We start from the raw sequence: 18,884 nt of genomic DNA on the forward strand, positions 1-18,884 counted from the left end.
TTAAGCTCGACCCAAACGGTGAAGACGCCAACCGTGTGTTAACTAATAGGCCATTCAGGTATGTCGGCGCGAAGGGGTTAGCATCGAAATGTCACATTGGATCTTAGGTTACATGGCACAATGTGTCGGCGCTGAAGTGCCTTAGCGCCTACTTGCGCGACTCGGGCGCCAACCCCAAGAGCCAAATAGTTTTCTGGCGTGGCTAGAAGAAGGATTACTTCCCAAATCGCGCAAATTATTAGCATCGTTCCCGAAATAATTGCAAATGAATCTCTTGTAGACCTGAACATTGTTATTTCTATATTTCGGGTGATCTCCCAAATGAAAATTTTAGATCTCATCAAAGGCTATATTCGAGGTATTTTTTTAAAAATTGAGAAGGTACGTACCAGGTGTATGTCGAGTATACACACGCAGCACCCAGAAGACACCCGAGTCCGGTACTTTACACAAAACACCCTCAGGAAGCGAGAAAACAGAAAAGTGAGCAGCAGTTGAGATCCTTCCCTGAGATAAATTGTCTCCTGTGAGGCCGTGACCATCGGCAGCGAAACCCTAGAATCGACGCGAGGCGAGGCGGCGCCGGAGACAAGCGAAAAGGAAACCGCGGAGGAGTCCAAGGAAGGAAGAGGCAATCATGTTCCGGCGGGCTGTAGGTTCCCTCCTCGCACGGGGGTTCTCGCCACGTGCGATCCCAAGGACTGCTCCTGCGCGCGCTCTCCACTGCTCTGTGAGTTTTCCCCCGTTGCTTTTACTCAGAATCTGCAACTCCAGGCTCCTCCCTCATGTTTCTCACCCCGATCGATACAGAGGGATCTCGCCATCGGTAATGGCGTTCTTGCTGCTTATGTTTTTGCCGCGGGTATGTTGGCTGGTGGCGGTGGGGGGTTGGTGATTCTGCATTTCAAGCAAGGCACAGGTGTTAATCGATCAGGTAGATTCCTCCTCGTCGTTAGCTCCGTTTCATGTCAGGAACCACCACCTCATACTTGTCCTGTCTTCTTCTGTAGCTGCTGCTGGCAAGCTGAACCACAAGGTCAAGTTTAAGAAGCCGGACATGAAGCAGAGGTTTGAGCGTTGGATCATCGAGCACGAGAAGACATACCGAGATGAGGAAGAGAAGGCTATGCGGTTCGAATTGTTCAAGGCCTCCCTCGAGAGGATGGAATCGCAGCTCCCGTCGGTCGAGGAGAGTGGTGTGCTTGTACAGGTAAGCTGTTTCGCGGACTTTACAGACGAGGAGAGGCGGAAGCTGTACGGAATTGAGAGGAGTGCCGAGGAGTACAACGAGATCGTCAAGTCTGCCTGGGCCAAACAAGAGAAAGGTCTCTTCTTTTGCAATTTATTTATCCTTGAATGAATATGCACTTTCTAGCTTGAATCGCAGCCGTTTTGTTGTCGATGTCAAATTGGACCTGGTATAGGTTTTTATTTATGGATTTACCCTGTTTTGAATGGGCGGAGCCAAGGGTACATGCAACGGTGGAGCTTAGTTGGGGCCAGCAGGTTCCATGGCCCCCAAGCCTCACTACAAAACCTGAAGAAATTTTTTGGGGGGCTGTTTATCTTATTAGATTTTCTTTTTAGATTTTGTACACCCAATTTCGTAAACCTAGCTCCGCCACTGCTGTTTTGGATGTCAAATTGGGCTCATCACTGGATACTTTTGTTCCCTCCCTCCATCTCTCTAGTACCACTAGCTTGAACATTTCTTCATGTGCCAAGCTTTCCAACGGATTATTATTTTTCCGATGAAATCCGATCTTGTTATTTCTATGCCTGGTTCTGCCTTAGTACAAGTAAGTGGATGTATAAATTGTTGAGTTTCCAGTAGATCTTATTCATTGCCGATTAATTGACGAAACATATAGCAACTAGGTTTGTAATTGCATTCCCCTCAATAGGCAGTAACAATTGCGCACTATTGGAGCACCAAAATCTCTCCTGGTTGGTGTTCAGTTTGATCAAGAAAGTTCATTTTGTGGGCACCTCAAATATAAATGGGAGCATCCATTGGGCGTTCCAGTCTGCTAACTGTGCACTCCAATTATGTATGACGCTACCTTGTCCGTTTTGGATGTCAATCTGGACCTTTGAGTTTTATGGTACACTCATGACTAAATAATGTTTGTTTCTCTGATGGAATCTTCATCTTGTTATTTCTATGGCTTGTTCATCCTTATTAGAAGTAAGTGGATGGATGTATGTATTGTTGAGTTTCAAGTAACACTTTATTCATTGGTGATTAATTGACAAAACGGATAGCAACTACCAACTGCATGCGCAGTAGTAGGAGTACTCAATTCTGTCCTCGCAATTAGAACAAGAATTAGAAACTTTGTTGTGTGGACACATCATGAAATATAAATAGAGTCATTTTATAGCCATCCATTGTGCCTTCCAGTCCGGTAACTTGTTGCTTTTACATGAAAACAGGAGAGCCATTGATAAGGAGGCCAGGCATGAAGCAAGGCGACACGCCGACAACTCAATGCTCCGCATAGAATGGTGTTTGGTCGATAAAGCACGAGTGGACATGGTGCCACGCGAGGATGGTATCCACACCACTCATTTCATCATGATTCGTGTTGTATTTACATTGCCAAAATGTATATATAGGTCGTATTCAACAGATAATAGATGAGTATGGCACACAGATCTGCACAAGTGTAGCTAAAGTCCCATTGATGACCACACTGATACCACACTATTGATCAAAGGAATATTCTCTCAGTTATTTGTTGCAGCGTACATTAACGACAGCGTGCACTATCGCATCTCCTCATCTGTCATTGTTTTTTCACGGCAGATGTCTTCGTGAGAAGACTAAGTCGTGAGGCCACCACTGCTAGGTGGAAGCTTGGATAGGGTTGATCGGAAACGACAAGATGCGAGTTTACCCAGGTTCGCCCCCCCCCCCACGGTGGAGGTAAAAACCTAGATCCTGCTTGATTGCTATTGGTTATGGTGGTCTCGATTACAAGGACGCTATTTCGCTACCTCTGTCGCAAGAGCTATCAAAACATCTTTCTCGAGACCTATCAAAACATCTGTGTTGAGACCTACCTAAAAACCTATCCTTCTGATGACCTAGGGACTCCTTTTATATAATAGCTGAGTCCCTGGGGTTACAAGAGATTCTGGGTTATACTCGCAGTCGGAGTCCTACTCTAAGTCCTTCTGTCTTCCAAGTTTGGGGTCTCCGTCTTGTATTTGGACTCCCTAGTGGAATTTCGTCCAAGTACGGGTCCTGTAGCAGGCCGGGTCATGATTGTAGTAGGCTGGGTCATGACTGTACCAAGCTGGGTCATGAGTGTAGCAGTCCGAGTCATGACTGTAGCAGGCTGGGTCATGACTGCAGTAGGCCGGGGACCGGGTCATGTCATTGGGGCCAACTTGTCCCGAGAGACTTATCTCCAGGCCGACTTTACTCCAGAACCAGCTTAACTCCAAAGATGACTTGACTTCAGAAATGACTTATCCTCAGAGCTGGATCTAGCCACGGGTAAGTCCCCCGACACCATCCCTTGTTCATTCTACAGCTCTTCTCTCACTCAGCTTCTCTAGTTCTTCCTCTTCATTCATGGCATCGCTAGCTATAACTCACACATGTAAATTTAGAGTTTCTTTTTAGAAAAAATGAAGACGTGGAATTTTAGTTGTTGCGGTCCATCTCTCTCTCTCTCTACCCCCCTCTCTCTCACACACACAATGTTGATGGTCATGTGTCTAAGAGTAGTCCATATTCCTCACCTCTCTTTCTCTCGATCCTCTCCATCGTGCCAACAATATTTTATGTCCATCAGCTCCTACAACACCAACATTTTATGTTTATGCCCTAATGGCATTCATGTGTTCATAAATTTCAATCATAGCTCACACTTAAAGTAATCATGTGTAAATAAATTTGCCCTCTACCCAGCCAATTTGATGAAAGATTCAACACTGTTCTTCTATCGTGATCTGAGATCTAGGGCACATAGAACTAGCTGAACAAACAATATAAGTATACGAGTCCTTACGCACGGCACACAACGACTGCCGCCATTATCTTGGTCGAGATTGTTTGCGTCTTTTGGCTTGAACTTATATAGCTTGTAATGTAACATATCGTATAAGCTGCCTCTTGGGCCAGTTCTCTTGTGTGGCTTAAAAAATAAGCTGCCTCTCCCCAGCTTAAAAAATAAGTCGCTTCATAAATTTGTTGAGACTTCTATATTAGTTATCCCAAAACTAGTTTTAAAGCTCAAATGAATAAGATAGGCGACCTATGAGAAAAGCTGGGGAGACATTTGCTTATCTTTTAAGCTGCCAAAAGAACTGGCCCAAACATGCGAGTCCTCACGCTCGGTACAACCAGCTGCCATCTTACCTGGGTAGGACCTATAGCGACTTTTGGCTCACTTATATGAATATGTTGCTAGCAACTATATGACTGGGTAAACCGACAGGGCACGTCTCAGTCATCAGCGTGTGTAACTGAGTCATAACAAACTACAAGGACTCGAGTAAGCACCGTGTGGCATTTCCCCATAGGGACAGACACATGAGCAATGTAGGATACATGTCGGTCAAACCATTTGTTCGGAGCACTAGAGAACTACAAGGGCTCAGTGGAAGCACAAGGAAACATTTCCCTATAAGGAAGGCTACCAACGGCGTACAACTAAGTGTCTAACCCCACACATACAATGCATTTCAAAGCATACAAACATGATATAAGTATGTGTTGGTACAACATGGAATTGCAACATAACTCTACGACTCAAGTAATAGACCATGCTCGAAGGAGCCATACATAACATGGGTATTATAGGCAGGGTCACATGACCCAACACACAAAGCATACAAGCAACGTGAGCATAATAAGTCTAAGTACAGACAACTAGAAATGAAAAAGGCTGAAGAAGCGTGTCTATCTACAAGATCCTTCATAAGAGCTAGAACTTTGTCTGGGATTCCCAAGCTAACACGGTCAACGTCGAACTCATCGTAAAAACCACTAGATATGGAAGTCTCCTCTGCAAAAATATAAATAAGCAACCGTGAGTACAAAGGTACTTCGCAAGACTTACATCAGAACTATCTAATTATGCATCAGGTATCAATGAAGGGGATTACGGGTTTTATTGCAGAATGCCAGCTTTGACCTTTGGCTAAACTGTGCTACGAGCACCGGTAGCTTGAATGAGGTGAGAGAGCGCACACGAGTCCATCTAGCCACCACATCAATACACCTCCATGGATCCTCTCCCGTCTCCCTACGAGAAGGACACCCATTGCATTCACGCTTATCTTGTGTCTTTTAGCGTAACCATTAAGGTTGTCAATAAACCATATATGTTTCCCAAGTAGGTCATATCCGCAGACGCGGCTATTCAAATAGATTCATAAACCCGTAGGGGTGTACTTCACACACACTTTCATCACTTAAAACCATATACACGTCATGTACTTGGCTACCTTCAAGCGGAAGACTGGCGAGGGTGTCAGCCACAACCGTTAACCACACAAGACTCTAGGCTAGGTTTATCGCCTATCTGAGGCTGAACCCACAAAGGAGGTCTGACCGAAGTTTCCATCACGGACCGAAACGATGTATGCAGGGTTCCCAACCCAAAGCCCATCATCCGGGTGCCACTTGGTACACCAGGTTGATACGTCTTCCACATATCTATAATTTTTTATTGTTTCATAATATTATATTATCAATCTTGTATGCTTTATATGCAATTTTGTATCATTTTTGGGAACTAACCTATTACCCTAGTGCCTAGTGCCAGTTGTTCTTTTCTGCATGTTTTTGGTTTTACTAAAAATCCCTATTGAACGGAATACAAATATGATGAAACTTTTGACAATTTTTTTGGACCAGGAGGGACCCTAGAAGCTTCGGGGGAGGACCAAAAGCCAGATGAGGAGACGACAAGACAACATGGCGCGTCCAAGGGGATAGGCGCGCCCTGATGTCTTGTGGGCCCCTCGTGGCTCCGTCTGACATAATTCTAGCGCTGTAAATTCTCAAATATTCCAAGAAACCATAGCGAGACCCGAAACAATTATTCTGCCGCCGCAAGCCTCTGTTCTTCCATGATCCCATCTACAGGCCTTCTCCAGCACTCTGTCGGAGGGGGAATCGATCGCGCGGGGGAGGGGGGCGGGGATGGGGGGCTATTCTATCATATTGCTTTGCATTATCATAGTGCTGACATGATATTTGTGGCACAACCACCGTTCATCATTATAGTACATGTTACGCTAGATCATTCCACATCCATGTACGCTACTAGAGACATTCATATAGAGTCATGTTCCTTTTGTTTTATCAAGTTGTAAGTAAATAAAAGTGTGATTATCATCTTTATTAGAGTTTTGCTCCTACCAGTAAGGAAAACGATGGTGGAGACTAATGAGTCCTCAAAAAAGTGGGGATGAGGTCCATGAGACTGTTCTAAAAAAAGAGAAAAAATAAATAAGAGAAAAAGAGAGGGGGCACACTAATATCTTTTACCACACTTGTGCTTAAAAGTAGAACCATGTTCTTCATATAGAGAGTCTCCATGATTTGTCACTTTCATATACTACTGGGAATGTTTACATTATATAACTTGTCTTGCATATTCCAATTACGAGCTTCCTCAAATGCCCGAGGACTTCATGAGCGAGAAAGCTGGATGCACATCCACTTAGTCTAAGTAGTGAGCTTGCATATATTTATAGCTCTAGTGCATCCGTTGCATGACAATCCTTACTCCTTGCGTCGATATAGATTGAAAGGTGTCTCCATTGCCTAACAATCCACCAAGTTGATGCGGGAGTTTCTCTATTTTTGTCTTCCCTTAGTAACCCCGGTCATCGCTCCCTATGCCATCTAAAAGTGCTAAGTTCATGGCTCACGCTCAGGTATTGAGTGGAGTTGAAAATGCTGAAGTGAGAAAAAGTATGATACAGTTGCTTGCATGGTTTGGTATCGGTGTACCATGATTTGTACTTGTGTGAGGAAGACGGCGCCATGCCATGCCTACAGAATTCAATAACTAGGGATAACTTCGTTAAGCATCGTATATTTTGAAGATGAATGATTATTTTCTAGTATTCATGGATATTGTTATGTTGATATTGATTACTTCATCGTTTCTCAAACATTCATACCCTAAAAAGATTTTATGATAAGACATGTTAGGTTGCATTCAACATCAATTTTTTTGTTTTTATCATTTACCGACTCGGGGATGAGCAATAATTAAGCTTGGGGGTGTTGATACGTCTCCGACATATCTATAATTTTTTATCGTTTCATGCTATTATATTATCAATCTTGTATGCTTTATATGCAATTTTATATCATTTTTAGGAACTAACATATTAACCCAATGCCAGTCGTTGTTTTCTGCATGTTTTTGGTTTTACACAAAATCCCTACCAAATAGAGTCCAAACACGACGAAACTTTCTGAAAATTTTCCTGGACCAGTAGGGACCCTAAAATCTTTGGGCGAGGACCGAAAGCCAAACGAGGAGACGGCAGGAAAACAGGGCGCGCCCAGGGGTGTAGGCGCGCCCTGATGTCTTGTGGGCCCCTTGTGGCTCCATCTGACCTAAATCCAACACTGTAAATTCCTAGATATTTCAAAATCCCTAGTGGAAGACCTGTAACAATTATTTCACCACCCCAAGCCTTTGTTCTTGCACGGTCCCATCTGGAGGCCTCCATCGGTACTCTGTCTGAGGGGAAATCGATCACGGAGGGCTTCTAATCAACCTTGTTGCACCTCCGATGATGTGTGAGTAGTTCCTCACAGGACCTATGAGTCCATAGCAGTGGCTAGATGGCTCTCTCTCTCTCCCTCTCTCTCTCTCTCTTTGATCTTCAATACAATGTTCTCTTCGGAGATCGATTCGATGTAATCTTTTGTGGTGTATTTTTTGGTATCCGATGAATTGTGGATTTATGATCAGATTGTGCATTGAAAGTAACTGAGTTATTTCTGAATTTTATTATGTGTGATTGTTATACTCCCTCTATCCATCTATATAGGTCCTAATGCTTTTTTCGAGGCTAATTTTGACCACATGTTAGAGCAATAATAAATGACATGCAAGTTATACAAAGCCTATCGTCAAATTCATACATGAAATGAGCTTCCAATGATATAATTTTCGCATTATACATCTCATATATTATTAATCTTAACAATAGTCAAAGGCAATCTCAAAAAACGTATTAGGCCCTATATATATGGATGGAGGGAGTAGTTTGTATTTATCTCTGATCTATCCCTTTGTTTTGGCCAACGAGATTGATTTATCTTCAGTGGGAGAGGTGCTTTGTGGTAGGTTCAATCTTACGGTGTCCTCACCTCGTGACAGAAGGACTAACGAGGCACGTATTATATCATTACTATTAAGGATAAAACGATGCGATTTAATTATATTGATTGGTTTTATTTTGTCGGGGGTTTCGTGCGACATATGCCAAAGGATGGCTTATCATGGTGGGGGAGAGTAATACGTCGCCGGTGCCTGGAAACGGATAAGGCGTAAACACGAACGTTGAAGCACTTTACCCAGGTTCGGGGCTCTCCTAGGAGATAATACCCCTAGTCCTGCTCTGCGGGGTCTCCGCATGATCACTATCTCAACAAGTAGCTACAAGCTTGCTCCTTGAGCTGTTTGGCTAGAGGTGGAAGAAGGGCTAGGCTAGCTTTACTCCTCTCTCTATGTGTGTGTGTTGTCTAAGAAGCTGAACCCTTTGCATGGGTGCCCTGGGGGGTTTATATAGGCCTACCCCCAGGGGTATAGAGGTAATCTGGCCGGGTGTAGGACCCGGCTGTCAGTGTCTCTGGTGGCCGGCTTCTCCACCGGCAGCTGGGGCTCGCCGCCTGGTGGGTCCCGGCCGCTATCTTGTACTTGGCCGACAGGCTGCGCCCACCGCTTGCGGGTCCTGCCGGCTGCTCAGCACTGTAGTCGTGCTGCTGATGATGCGTGCTTTGTCGGGGAGAGAGTGGCTACAATCTCGCCGCCTGGTGGGCGTTCACTGTAGCCACTCCCCGTCTCTTCTGGTTAATGACGCACAAACTCCAAGGAAGGGGGTGGGCCGCCTGCCAGGAGTCGGCCTCCCCCTAAGCCGACTAGTCAGGGCTCGCCATCTTCTGGCTTCTCACGGACAGGTAGGGCCCGCCACCTGCGGGCCGTACCGACAGCATGTCGTGGGAGCATGGCCTTCTCTGCCATGGATGATGTCATGGGCCGTGTGGCAACAGTGCCGCGCCGGGCGAGGGATGTCTGCCCAGTACGCTGCACTGTGGCCACGCTCCGCCCTGGATTCGGGGGTGACAGGCTGCACTGTAGCCACGCCCCGTCTTGTCGTGATTATGTGGGTGCCAACTTTGAGGGCACGAGGGGCCACCTGCTAGGAGCCGACCTACAGTCTGCTAGGAGTCGGCCCACTTCATGGCCGTCTTCTGGATTCCGCCGCCTTCTGGCAGCCGGCCGTTCGGACCAGCCGGCCCCAAGAAGGCGGTCCTTCGCCTTTGATGCTTGAGGGGCGCAGCCGGCCCCGATGTCTTGAAATACCACGGGAGGCTGATGAGGCTACCTGTGGTCATTTACTCCGACATATTTTGTCTACATTATGTCATCATGCTTCAAGATGTTTGTTATGAACTTAATACCTTAAGATGCATGTTGATAGCGGTCGAGGGGTGGAGTAATAGTCGTAGATGCAGAATCATTTCGGTCTACTTGTTACGGACATAATGCCTATGTACCAATCATGCCATGAATAACATCATAACTATGCGCTATTCTATCAATTACCCAATAGTAATATGTGTACCCACCATCCGCTATGTTCTTGAGAGAGATGCCTCTAGTGAAAGCTATGGCCCACGAGTCCACTTAAATCATATTACTAAAACCCTACATACCTTGTTACAATTTATTTAATTTTATTTTATTTTGCATTTTATATATCTCCTACTATCAGATTTAATTCTTGCAAATAACGAGTACAAGGGGACTGCCAACCCTCTTTCCAGCGTTGGGTGCAAGTATTTGCTCTTGTGTGTGTAGGTACTCCTATTGGTTCGATAAATCTTGGTTCTTTACTGAGGGGAATACTTTCTGCTACTATACTACTTCACCCTTCCTTTTCAGTGAAATTCAACGCTTATCACAAGTAGCAAAGGCCACTGTGCCTAATCGTCCCAAGCCCACCCTATCGGGTGCCACTTGGTGGACCAATAGCACAACCTAGAAACACTAGAAACTAGTTGCAACTCCTGGACAAAGATCAAGGCTATTATTAAGCTGAGAGGGTCCATGGGTTTCGGGCCCAATGTGTGGTAGTACCAAGTCTTGGATAAAATACACATAACTTCTTATAAGCGGATTCAATGAGACAGCCCACCATGTACTCCTATATGACCTCTCATCGTTACCTTTACCAAAACAGGTTCCCACACTTAACTCCCACAGAGTATGACATGATCACAACCATTCCAATTCATCGTCCAGATGGATCAGACCTAACACAACTCTAAGCATAGCAAGAATGGCGAGGATGAATGGTCACTACATGGCTCAAGCACCTTCTAATCATTCTAGGATCATGGATTAGCTATTTACTCGGCCAATAACAGGTCATTCAAAGGAATGGGTTCAACTATCGAAACATGTAACAGTTGAATCGTTGTTGTCATAATGTAATAAAGGGAGAAGGAATGAGAGAATGGGACTGTTTTGAAATGATTAAGGGGGTTTGCTTGCCTGCCACATTCTGAAGATAGTACTGCTCTTCATCGATGTCATCACTACGTCGGAATCGTCTTTTACACAGAAGGAACAAACACCGACAAACAAAGAACAACATTCAATTCACGAAAATGCAACAGTATGATGCATGATCATGACATGGCAACATGTTGTTGATTGAGCTAATGCAATTAGCAACATAATTAATTGAAGTTGATTTGAACCAAAGATTCAAATTCAAACTTCAAATAAAGCATTTCAATGCCTTTTAATTGAATTGACCTAAACATCAACTTTAAGTAGTCCAAACATGCATGTAGATGGTACAGACTAATAGTTGGATTTTTTATATAAATTATTTCATCTGAGTTATGGTTGAATTTATATGATTTTTAAAATTTAGGCAATTTTGTATAAATAAATAAATCATTTCTAATTTATTTTAAATCCAGAAAAAGCTTTATGACATCAGCATTGCATCAGCAGACAACAATGTCAAACCTGACTAGTGAGACCCCTTGTCAGCGACTCATCTAATTACCTGGGTTAATTTGTATTAATTTTTGACCCTAACTAAAAATCAGCGGGGCCTAGGACCACAAGTCAGTGACCCAGGGGAGGGCATTAGCGATCAAACCCGGCTAACCTGACCGGCGATTAGCCGCCGGCGTGTGCCGAGATGGTGGAGCGGCTCGGAAATCATCCTCCGGCGACCAAACCAGCGGCGGAGACCATCTACAAAGAGTTGTTACTCTCACACATTCGTTGGTGCCAAAAGCTTCGCCGGAGATAGCCTCAAGCGACGGCGGTGTCCACTTCCGCAGCGGTCAGAGCTCGAACCTCGACGGAAACGACATTACGACATTTAGAACGACCAGTTCTTCTCACCTACGACATCTACACGTCGCTGCAAGTGCGATGGACACCAACACGTGACCCCAAGGTCACTGGAGTGACGCCTGCGTCGAGCTCGTGTTGCGATGCTCGACGGCTTGCATCGAATTGGTGGCTACGGCAAACAAAAAGAGGTGGGGTTATGGGGGGGGAAACCGGGGGCTGACAGCGCACTCGAAGACAGGCTCAGCGGGATCTGGGAGGCGTCAGAGACGGCGAATCGAAGGTGGTGACCCACGATGGCCGAGGAGGAAGTCGATGATGGTGATGGCTAGAGGTCAAGGAGGAGGCGATGGCTACGGCTAGAGGTCGAGGAGGAGGCGATGGCTACATAAACGACAGCGGCACAACCTCGGTGACATGGCGTGGAGTGCGGGCGAGAGGCGAGGAACGAGGGCGAGAGTGAGAGGGTTGGGCTTGGGGACGTTTGTGGCGTCCTTAGCCAACTCCAGGCGATCGGCAGCAAGCAGGAGGTGGCCAAGCGCGTGCTAGCGCGTCGTGGCCAAGTGCTTGCTCCTATCCTCCTGGCGCGAGGAGGGAGACGACTGGCCATTCGGGTACGTCGGCACGAAGGGGTTAGCACCGAAATGCCAAACTGGATCTTAGGGTACATGGCACAATGTGTCGGCAGTTGAAGTGCCCTAAGAGCCAAACAGATTCCAAAATAGTTTTTCCGTGGTGGCTAGAAGAAGGATTACTTCCCAAATCGCACAAATTATTTACATTGTTTCAAAATAATTGCAAATGAATGTCCTGTAGAACTAAACATTGTTATTTATATATTTCAGTTGATCCCAAATGAAAATGGTAGATCTCATCTGATGCTATATTCGGTTATTATTTAATTTGGGAAAGTGCGTACCACGTGTATGTCCAGTAGTAGCAGATACACACGCAGCAGCCAGAAGACACCGGAAGTCCGGTACTTTACACAAAACACCTTCAGGAAGCGAGAAAACAGAAAAGTGAGCAGAAGTTGAGGTCCTTCCGTGAGATAAATTGTCTCCCGTATCGGCAGCGAAACCCTAGAATCGACGCGACGCGAGGTGAGGCGAGACGGCGCCGAAGACGAGAGAAAAGGAAATCGTGAAGGAGGCGGAGAAAGGAAGAGGCAATCATGTTCCGGCGGGCTGTGGGTTCCCTCCTCGCACGGAGGTTCTCGCCAGGTGTGAACCCAAGGACTGCTCCTGCGCGCTCTCTCCGCTCCTTATGTTTCTCATCCCGATCGACACAGAGGGATCTCGCCATCGGTAATGGCCTTCTTAATGCTTATATTTTGGCCGCGTGTGCGTTGGCTGGTGGTGGTGGGGGGTTGGTGATTCGGCATTTCAGGCAAGGCACAGGTGTTGATGGATCAGCTAGATTCCTCCTCGTCGTTAGCTCCATTTCATGTCAGGAACCACCACCTCATACCTGTTCTGTCTTCTTGTGTAGTTGCTGCTGGCAAGCTGAACCACAAGGTCAAGTTTAAGAAGCCGGACATGAAGGAGAGGTTTGAGCGTTGGATCATCGCGAATGGAAAGACATACCGAGATGAGGAAGAGAAGGCTATGCGGTTCGAATTGTTCAAGGCCTCCCTCGAGAGTGTGGAATCGCAGCTCCCTCTGGTCGAGGAGAGCGGTGTGCTTCCAGGGGTAAGCTGTTTTGCAGACTTCACAGACGAGGAGACACGGGAGCTGCTGGCCTTTCCCGACGGAATTGACGAGACCGACTACGACGAGATCATCAAGTCTGCCTGGGCCAAGCAAGAGAAAGGTCTCTTCCATAGTTTAAATAGCCGGCTATAGCCCCGCTATAGCCTTTTCAGCAGGGTGCTGCTGAATGGTCTCATGTACAAACATCCTGCTATAGCCTGTTGTAGCCCGCTATAGCTGATTTTGAGGTCTGTCGCTATTTGGCATAGCCCGCTATTTAAAACATTGTCTTCTGCAATTTATTTATCCTTGAATATGCACTTGCTAGCTTCAATCGCATATGAATTTACCCGTTTTGTTTTGCATGTCAAATTGGACCTGGTATAGATTTTTATTTATTTATGGATTTAACATGTTTAGGGTGTCAAATTGGACAACACACTCATAACTAGATAATTTTGTTCCCTCCCTCCATCCCTCTAGTACCACTAGCTTGAACATTGTGCCAAGCTTTCCATCAGATTATTATTTTCCCGGTGAAATCAGATCTTGTTATTTCTATATATCTGGTTCTGCCTTAGTACAAATAAGTGGATGGATAAACTGTTGAGTTTCCACTAGACTTTATTCATTGTCGACTAATTAACGAAACAGATAGCAACTAGGTTTGTAATTGCATTCCACCCAATAGGCAGTAACAATTACGCACTAGGAGCACCAAAATCTGTCCTGGCTGGTGTTCAGTTTTGATAGTTTGAGATATTGAAGAATAATTGTTGTATTGATTGGGGCCTCAATGGCTGTTTATATAGATTACAAAGCTTGGGCTCCAAGACTAGACTAATAGAGATAGATTACAATACGAATAGCCTTATACTCTAATATCCCCCCGCAGTCTCAACGTCAGGTGAAACGATGTTGAGACTGGAGCGTATGTCGATGAACGATGCAGTCGGAAGTCCTTTGGTAAAAATATCAGCAAATTGGGCACTTGTAGGAACATGAAGAACGCGAACCTCGCCAAGAGCCACCTTTTCGTGAACAAAGTGAATATCAATCTCAATGTGGTTGGTGCGACGATGTTGAACTGGATTGGAAGCCATGTAGACTGCAGAGATGTTATCATAGTAAACAATGGTAGCACGCAGAAGCGGACGATGAAGTTCAACGAGAAGCTGTCGTAGCCATACCGCCCCGGCCACAGCATGAGCAACCGCCCGATACTCAGCCTCAGCAGAAGACCTGGAAACTATTACCTGCCTTTTAGAACACCAAGACACAAGATTATCACCCAAATAAACACAAAATCCGGATGTAGATCGTCGAGTATCTGGATAACCTGCCCTGTCTACATCAGAATAAACTGTCAAGCTTGTAGGAGAAGAAGAATTAAGAAGAAGACCGTGATCAAGAGTGCCTTTTAAATAGCGGAGAATGCGTCGGACATGAGCCAAATGAGGAGCACAAGGGTCATGCATAAAGAGACAGGCTTGCTGAACAGAATAAGATATGTCAGGACGAGTGAGAGTGGCATATTGAAGAGCACCAGTGATGCTACGATATAAACTGGGATCAGAAAGAGGATCACCATCAGCCGACAGTTTAGCACCAGTGTCGGCCGGAGTACGAGAGGGCTGACAATCAGACATACCAGAACGAGAAAGCAATCTAAAATGTATGATCGTTGAGAAAGAAAGAGTGAAGATTTTGTGCGAGAAACAGTAATACCTAGAAAATGATGAAGAGGACCAAGATCAGTCATGGAGAACTCACGATTGAGAGAAGAGATGATATGTTGAAGAAAAGAGTCAGAACTAGCTGTGAGAATGATATCATCAACATAAAGCAAGAGGTAGGCAGTGTGAGTAGGAGACTGATAAACAGAAAGAGAAGAATCAGATTTGGAGGGAATAAAGCCTATGGTTTGAATAAACGTAGCAAAGCGTTGAAACCATGTACGAGGAGCTTGTTTAAGGCCGTAAAGAGATTTGTTGAGGAGACAAACAAAATTTGGAGAGGAGGGATGCTTAAAACCAGAGGGTTGCTGACAATAAATAGTTTCATTGAGAGTGCCATGAAGAAAAGCATTTTTAACATCAAGTTGATGGATAGGCCAAGAAGAAGAAACAACAAGACTAAGAACAACATGAATAGTGCTAGGTTTAACAACGGGAGAAAAAGTCTCGTCAAAGTCAATGCCATGCTGCTGGGAGAAACCACGACACACCCAACGAGCTTTGTAACGAGCAAGAGTGCCATCAGAATGAAATTTATGACGAAAAACCCATTTTCCAGAAACAATGTTAACACTAGGAGGTTTGGGAACAAGAGTCCATGTATTATTTTGCTGAAGAGCTTCAAATTCATCGCGCATAGCGGAAAGCCAGAGAGGATCAAGGAGAGCTCGCTTGTAACTGGTAGGAATAGGAGAGATGGTTGGGGTGGCGATAAGATTGAGACGTTTTGTGGGTAGAAGAAATCCTCGTTTGCCACGGGTGCACATGACATGATCATTGGTCGGTGGTGGTATGAGAACGCCATTGGGTGGGAGTGGGTGTTCGGATGGAGGAGATGGTGAGGTAGAAGAATCGGAGGTGGTGGGTGTGGAGGCTATTGCCGTGGTAGGATGTGGTGAGGGGAAGACGGTTGGGGTAGATGCTGTAGTCGCGGAAGAGGTGGGAGACGGGGCGGGAGGGTGGCTGATGGTAGGCGACTCCGGCTGAGAAGTGGAGCAAGATTCCATGGCGGCAGATATGACCGTAGGATAAAGTAGGGAAGAGGTTTTGATAGTAGCGGATTGTTGTGGAGTTGGTGTTGTAGTGACAGAAAAGGGAAAAGTATTTTCATCGAATGTGACATGACGAGAGATAATGATACGACCAGAAGATGGATCGAAGCAACGATAACCTTTGTGATCATCAGAAAGGCCAAGGTGAATGCAAGGTAATGAGCGTGGTTCTAGTTTGTTGGAGGCGGTAGAGGCGACGTTGGGAAAGCATAGACAGCCAAATACACGCAAAAAGGAATAGTCAGGGTGGGAGAGAAAAAGAGATTGGAAAGGCGAATAAAGAGGGCAAGTTTTAGTTGGTCGAATATTTAGAAGTAGTGTGGCAGTGCGAAGGGCTTCAACCCAAAAACGGGAAGGAAGAGAAGCTTGTAAAAGCAAGGTGCGAAGAACATCATTAATAGAGCGAAGAGAGCGTTCAGCTTTACCGTTTTGAGAAGATGTATAAGGGCATGAAAAACGAAGAAGAATGCCTTGAGAGAGAAGGAAGTTGCGGATTTGGATGTTGTCAAATTCACGACCATTATCACATTGAATAAATCGAATTGGCAAGCCAAAGTGTGTGATTACATATTGTCGAAAGTCAAGAAAGATTGCATGCACTTCAGATTTAGCACGAAGAGGAAAAGTCCAAGTATAGTGAGAGTAATCATCCAAGATCACAAGATAATATTTATAACCAGAAACACTAGGGACTGGAGAGGTCCATAAATCACAGTGAAGTAACTCAAAAGGAAAAGTAATAATGGTAGTAGAGGTTCCAAAAGGTAATCTAACATGTTTACCGCATTGACATGCATTACAGAGAGAGGAATTGTGAGGACTGCTAGAACTAGGGATACAAAATTCTTGGAGTAAAGACGTCAAAGTGTTTTTGCTGGAGTGACCGAGACGACGATGTCATAGATCAACTGAAGCGAGCATGGCACGGGGGGGGGGGGGTGGATGTGGGCGCGCCATGAAGGGGATTCAGATCCTTCACAGACAAACCAAAAGGGTCAAAGGCCAGGATAACTTTGTTGTCAATGCAAAATTGTCGAACGGAAATAAGATTCTTGATAATGGAAGGAACAACAAGAATAGTGTGTAGAAGAAAATTGGCATGAGAGGAAGGGATGTAAGAGTGACCGGTGCATGAAACTGGGATGCTGGAGTCATCGCCAATGGTGATCGTGGAAAACCTAGAAGGAAAACAAGCTGACAATAAATTCATAATTGAAGACATATGCAATGATGCACCAGAATCGAAAATCCAATCTGTACCTGCGTCGTTGAGGGTAAAATTGTTCATGGCGTTGATGAAGGCGGCTTGGTCCCAAGCCGGCTATTGGGGAGGAGTAGAGGGGCCAGGAGCTTGCATGTTGACGTAGGGGAGAACTGACGGGTAGTATGCGTACGGGGCCTGCATGTTGCCGTAGGAGGCCGGCATGGTGTTGTAGGGCGGCGGCGGTCCTGTCGTGCTGGGAGGCAGAGTAGGAGTGGCGGTGTAGACGTGCGCCAGCGGCCTGGGTCCAAGGAGGCCAGGGGAGCCGGTGGCTGGACGAAGACCGGCGCTCCACGTGCCCGTGTACGCAGGAGGGGCACCATACGGCGAAGGGGCCAACCATGGCATCGCCCAAGCCTGTACGAGGACAGTCCAAGGGTCATGTTGAGGAGGCCATAGCGACGGAGCTCGTGGCGCTGGAGTGGTAGATGACGAGGCTGGTGCAGGTCCGGCAGAATGAGATGCAGGAGGCCGGTAGATGGGATTATTTCCCTTGTAGTTGGGGCTCGGGCGCCAGCCTGGGGGCGGTGTAGAGGCCGCTGTGGTCGCAGCAGGAGGTGGAGGAGCGGCCGATTGCCGTGGCAGCCCAGGCGTGTGAGCTACAGAAGAGGGAGCGGCAGCATGAAACACCTGCGGTGCCCGTTGCGCCTTGCGAGCCTGGTTCTTCTCTTCTTGCTGGAGGATCGAGCGGACCTCCTTGAAGGTGGGGTACGGCTTGAGCATGGGGATGAAGGATTGTTGCTTCTCGAATTGATCGTGGAGGCCTTGGAGGAGGGCGTTGATGAGAGTACGATCCTCGACGTGATCGCCAAGTTCACGGAGTTCATCGCCGATGTCCTTGATTCGCTGGCAGAAGATGGAGACTGGGTGTCTCCCTGGACAGTTGTGCGTAGCTCAGTGTTGAGCGTGTTGATTCGCGGGTCGGAGTTGTCCTGAAATGGCTGTTGAAGGGAGGCCCAGAGATCAGCAGCGGTGGCGTCATCATCGGAGACCAGATTGAAAAGCTCCGTGGAGATGCGTGTGTAAATCCACTGGATGATGGCGAGATCATCTTTCACCCAGCGAGGGTCGTCGGGCTGCGGCGGGTAGGAGGGATCAATGTGGTGGCATAGGCCGCAGCGCCCGAGATGGATGATGAAGAGGTGGCACAAATGGTAGTAGTTGTGGATGCCGACGTCTAATGAGAGTGGTATGAAGGGAGAGACGTCGGCAATGGTGTCGGCTAGGGAGAACATTGGGTTTGGAGGGGGAGGTGTGTGGGTAGTTGTAGAGGAGGAGGTAGAGGGCGGGGCACCGGCGGCGTGGAACTCGGCCATGGAGAAGAGGGGCCGAGTCGGCCGGGGTGGCGCCGCGGGTGGCGGTGCCATACCAGGTGCGGAAAACCTAGGCGTCGGATACCATGATAGTTTGAGATATTGGAGAATAATTGTTGTATTGATTGGGGCCTCAAGGGCTGTTTATATAGATTACAAAGCTTGGGCTCCAAGACTAGACTAATAGAGATAGATTACAATACGAATAGCCTTATACTCTAATAAGTTTGATCAAGAAAG

At 46.3% G+C, this 18,884-nt stretch overlaps 2 protein-coding genes across 4 annotated transcripts; both read left to right on the top strand.

The window, feature by feature from the left end:
• The first annotated feature begins 531 nt into the window (after positions 1–531).
• On the top strand, positions 532–2,714 carry LOC123169866 (uncharacterized). Its single transcript, XM_044587732.1, has 4 exons — positions 532–730; positions 811–934; positions 1,011–1,325; positions 2,437–2,714. Exons 1-4 carry the CDS (start codon positions 638–640, stop codon positions 2,502–2,504), a joined length of 600 nt encoding a protein of 199 aa, XP_044443667.1. The 5' UTR covers positions 532–637; the 3' UTR covers positions 2,505–2,714.
• Positions 2,715–12,650: 9,936 nt separating this feature from the next.
• On the top strand, positions 12,651–13,652 carry LOC123170845 (actinidain-like). 3 transcript variants are annotated; one of them, XM_044588578.1, is made up of 2 exons: positions 12,651–12,991; positions 13,083–13,652. In XM_044588578.1, the coding sequence occupies exons 1-2, from the start codon at positions 12,766–12,768 to the stop codon at positions 13,433–13,435; spliced, it is 579 nt and encodes a 192-aa protein (XP_044444513.1). In that variant the 5' UTR covers positions 12,651–12,765; the 3' UTR covers positions 13,436–13,652. The 3 variants fall into 3 exon arrangements, with proteins under 3 accessions (XP_044444513.1, XP_044444514.1, XP_044444516.1); XM_044588579.1 differs by having other exon boundaries at positions 12,651–12,898; XM_044588581.1 differs by having other exon boundaries at positions 12,651–12,814.
• Positions 13,653–18,884: the final 5,232 nt, after the last annotated feature.

The sequence above is a fragment of the Triticum aestivum genome, chromosome 7D, assembly GCF_018294505.1.
Source record: "Triticum aestivum cultivar Chinese Spring chromosome 7D, IWGSC CS RefSeq v2.1, whole genome shotgun sequence".
Lineage (NCBI taxonomy): Eukaryota > Viridiplantae > Streptophyta > Magnoliopsida > Poales > Poaceae > Triticum > Triticum aestivum.

Coding starts and splice junctions, on each gene's coding strand:
- LOC123169866 (XM_044587732.1), top strand. CDS start 638: ATGTTCCGGCGGGCTGTAGGTTCCCTCCTCGCACGGGGGTTCTCGCCA. Junction 935..1,010: donor CACAGGTGTTAATCGATCAG/GTAGATTCCTCC, acceptor CTTCTTCTGTAG/CTGCTGCTGGCAAGCTGAAC. Junction 1,326..2,436: donor CTGGGCCAAACAAGAGAAAG/GTCTCTTCTTTT, acceptor ACATGAAAACAG/GAGAGCCATTGATAAGGAGG.
- LOC123170845 (XM_044588578.1), top strand. CDS start 12,766: ATGTTCCGGCGGGCTGTGGGTTCCCTCCTCGCACGGAGGTTCTCGCCA. Junction 12,992..13,082: donor GCATTTCAGGCAAGGCACAG/GTGTTGATGGAT, acceptor CTTCTTGTGTAG/TTGCTGCTGGCAAGCTGAAC.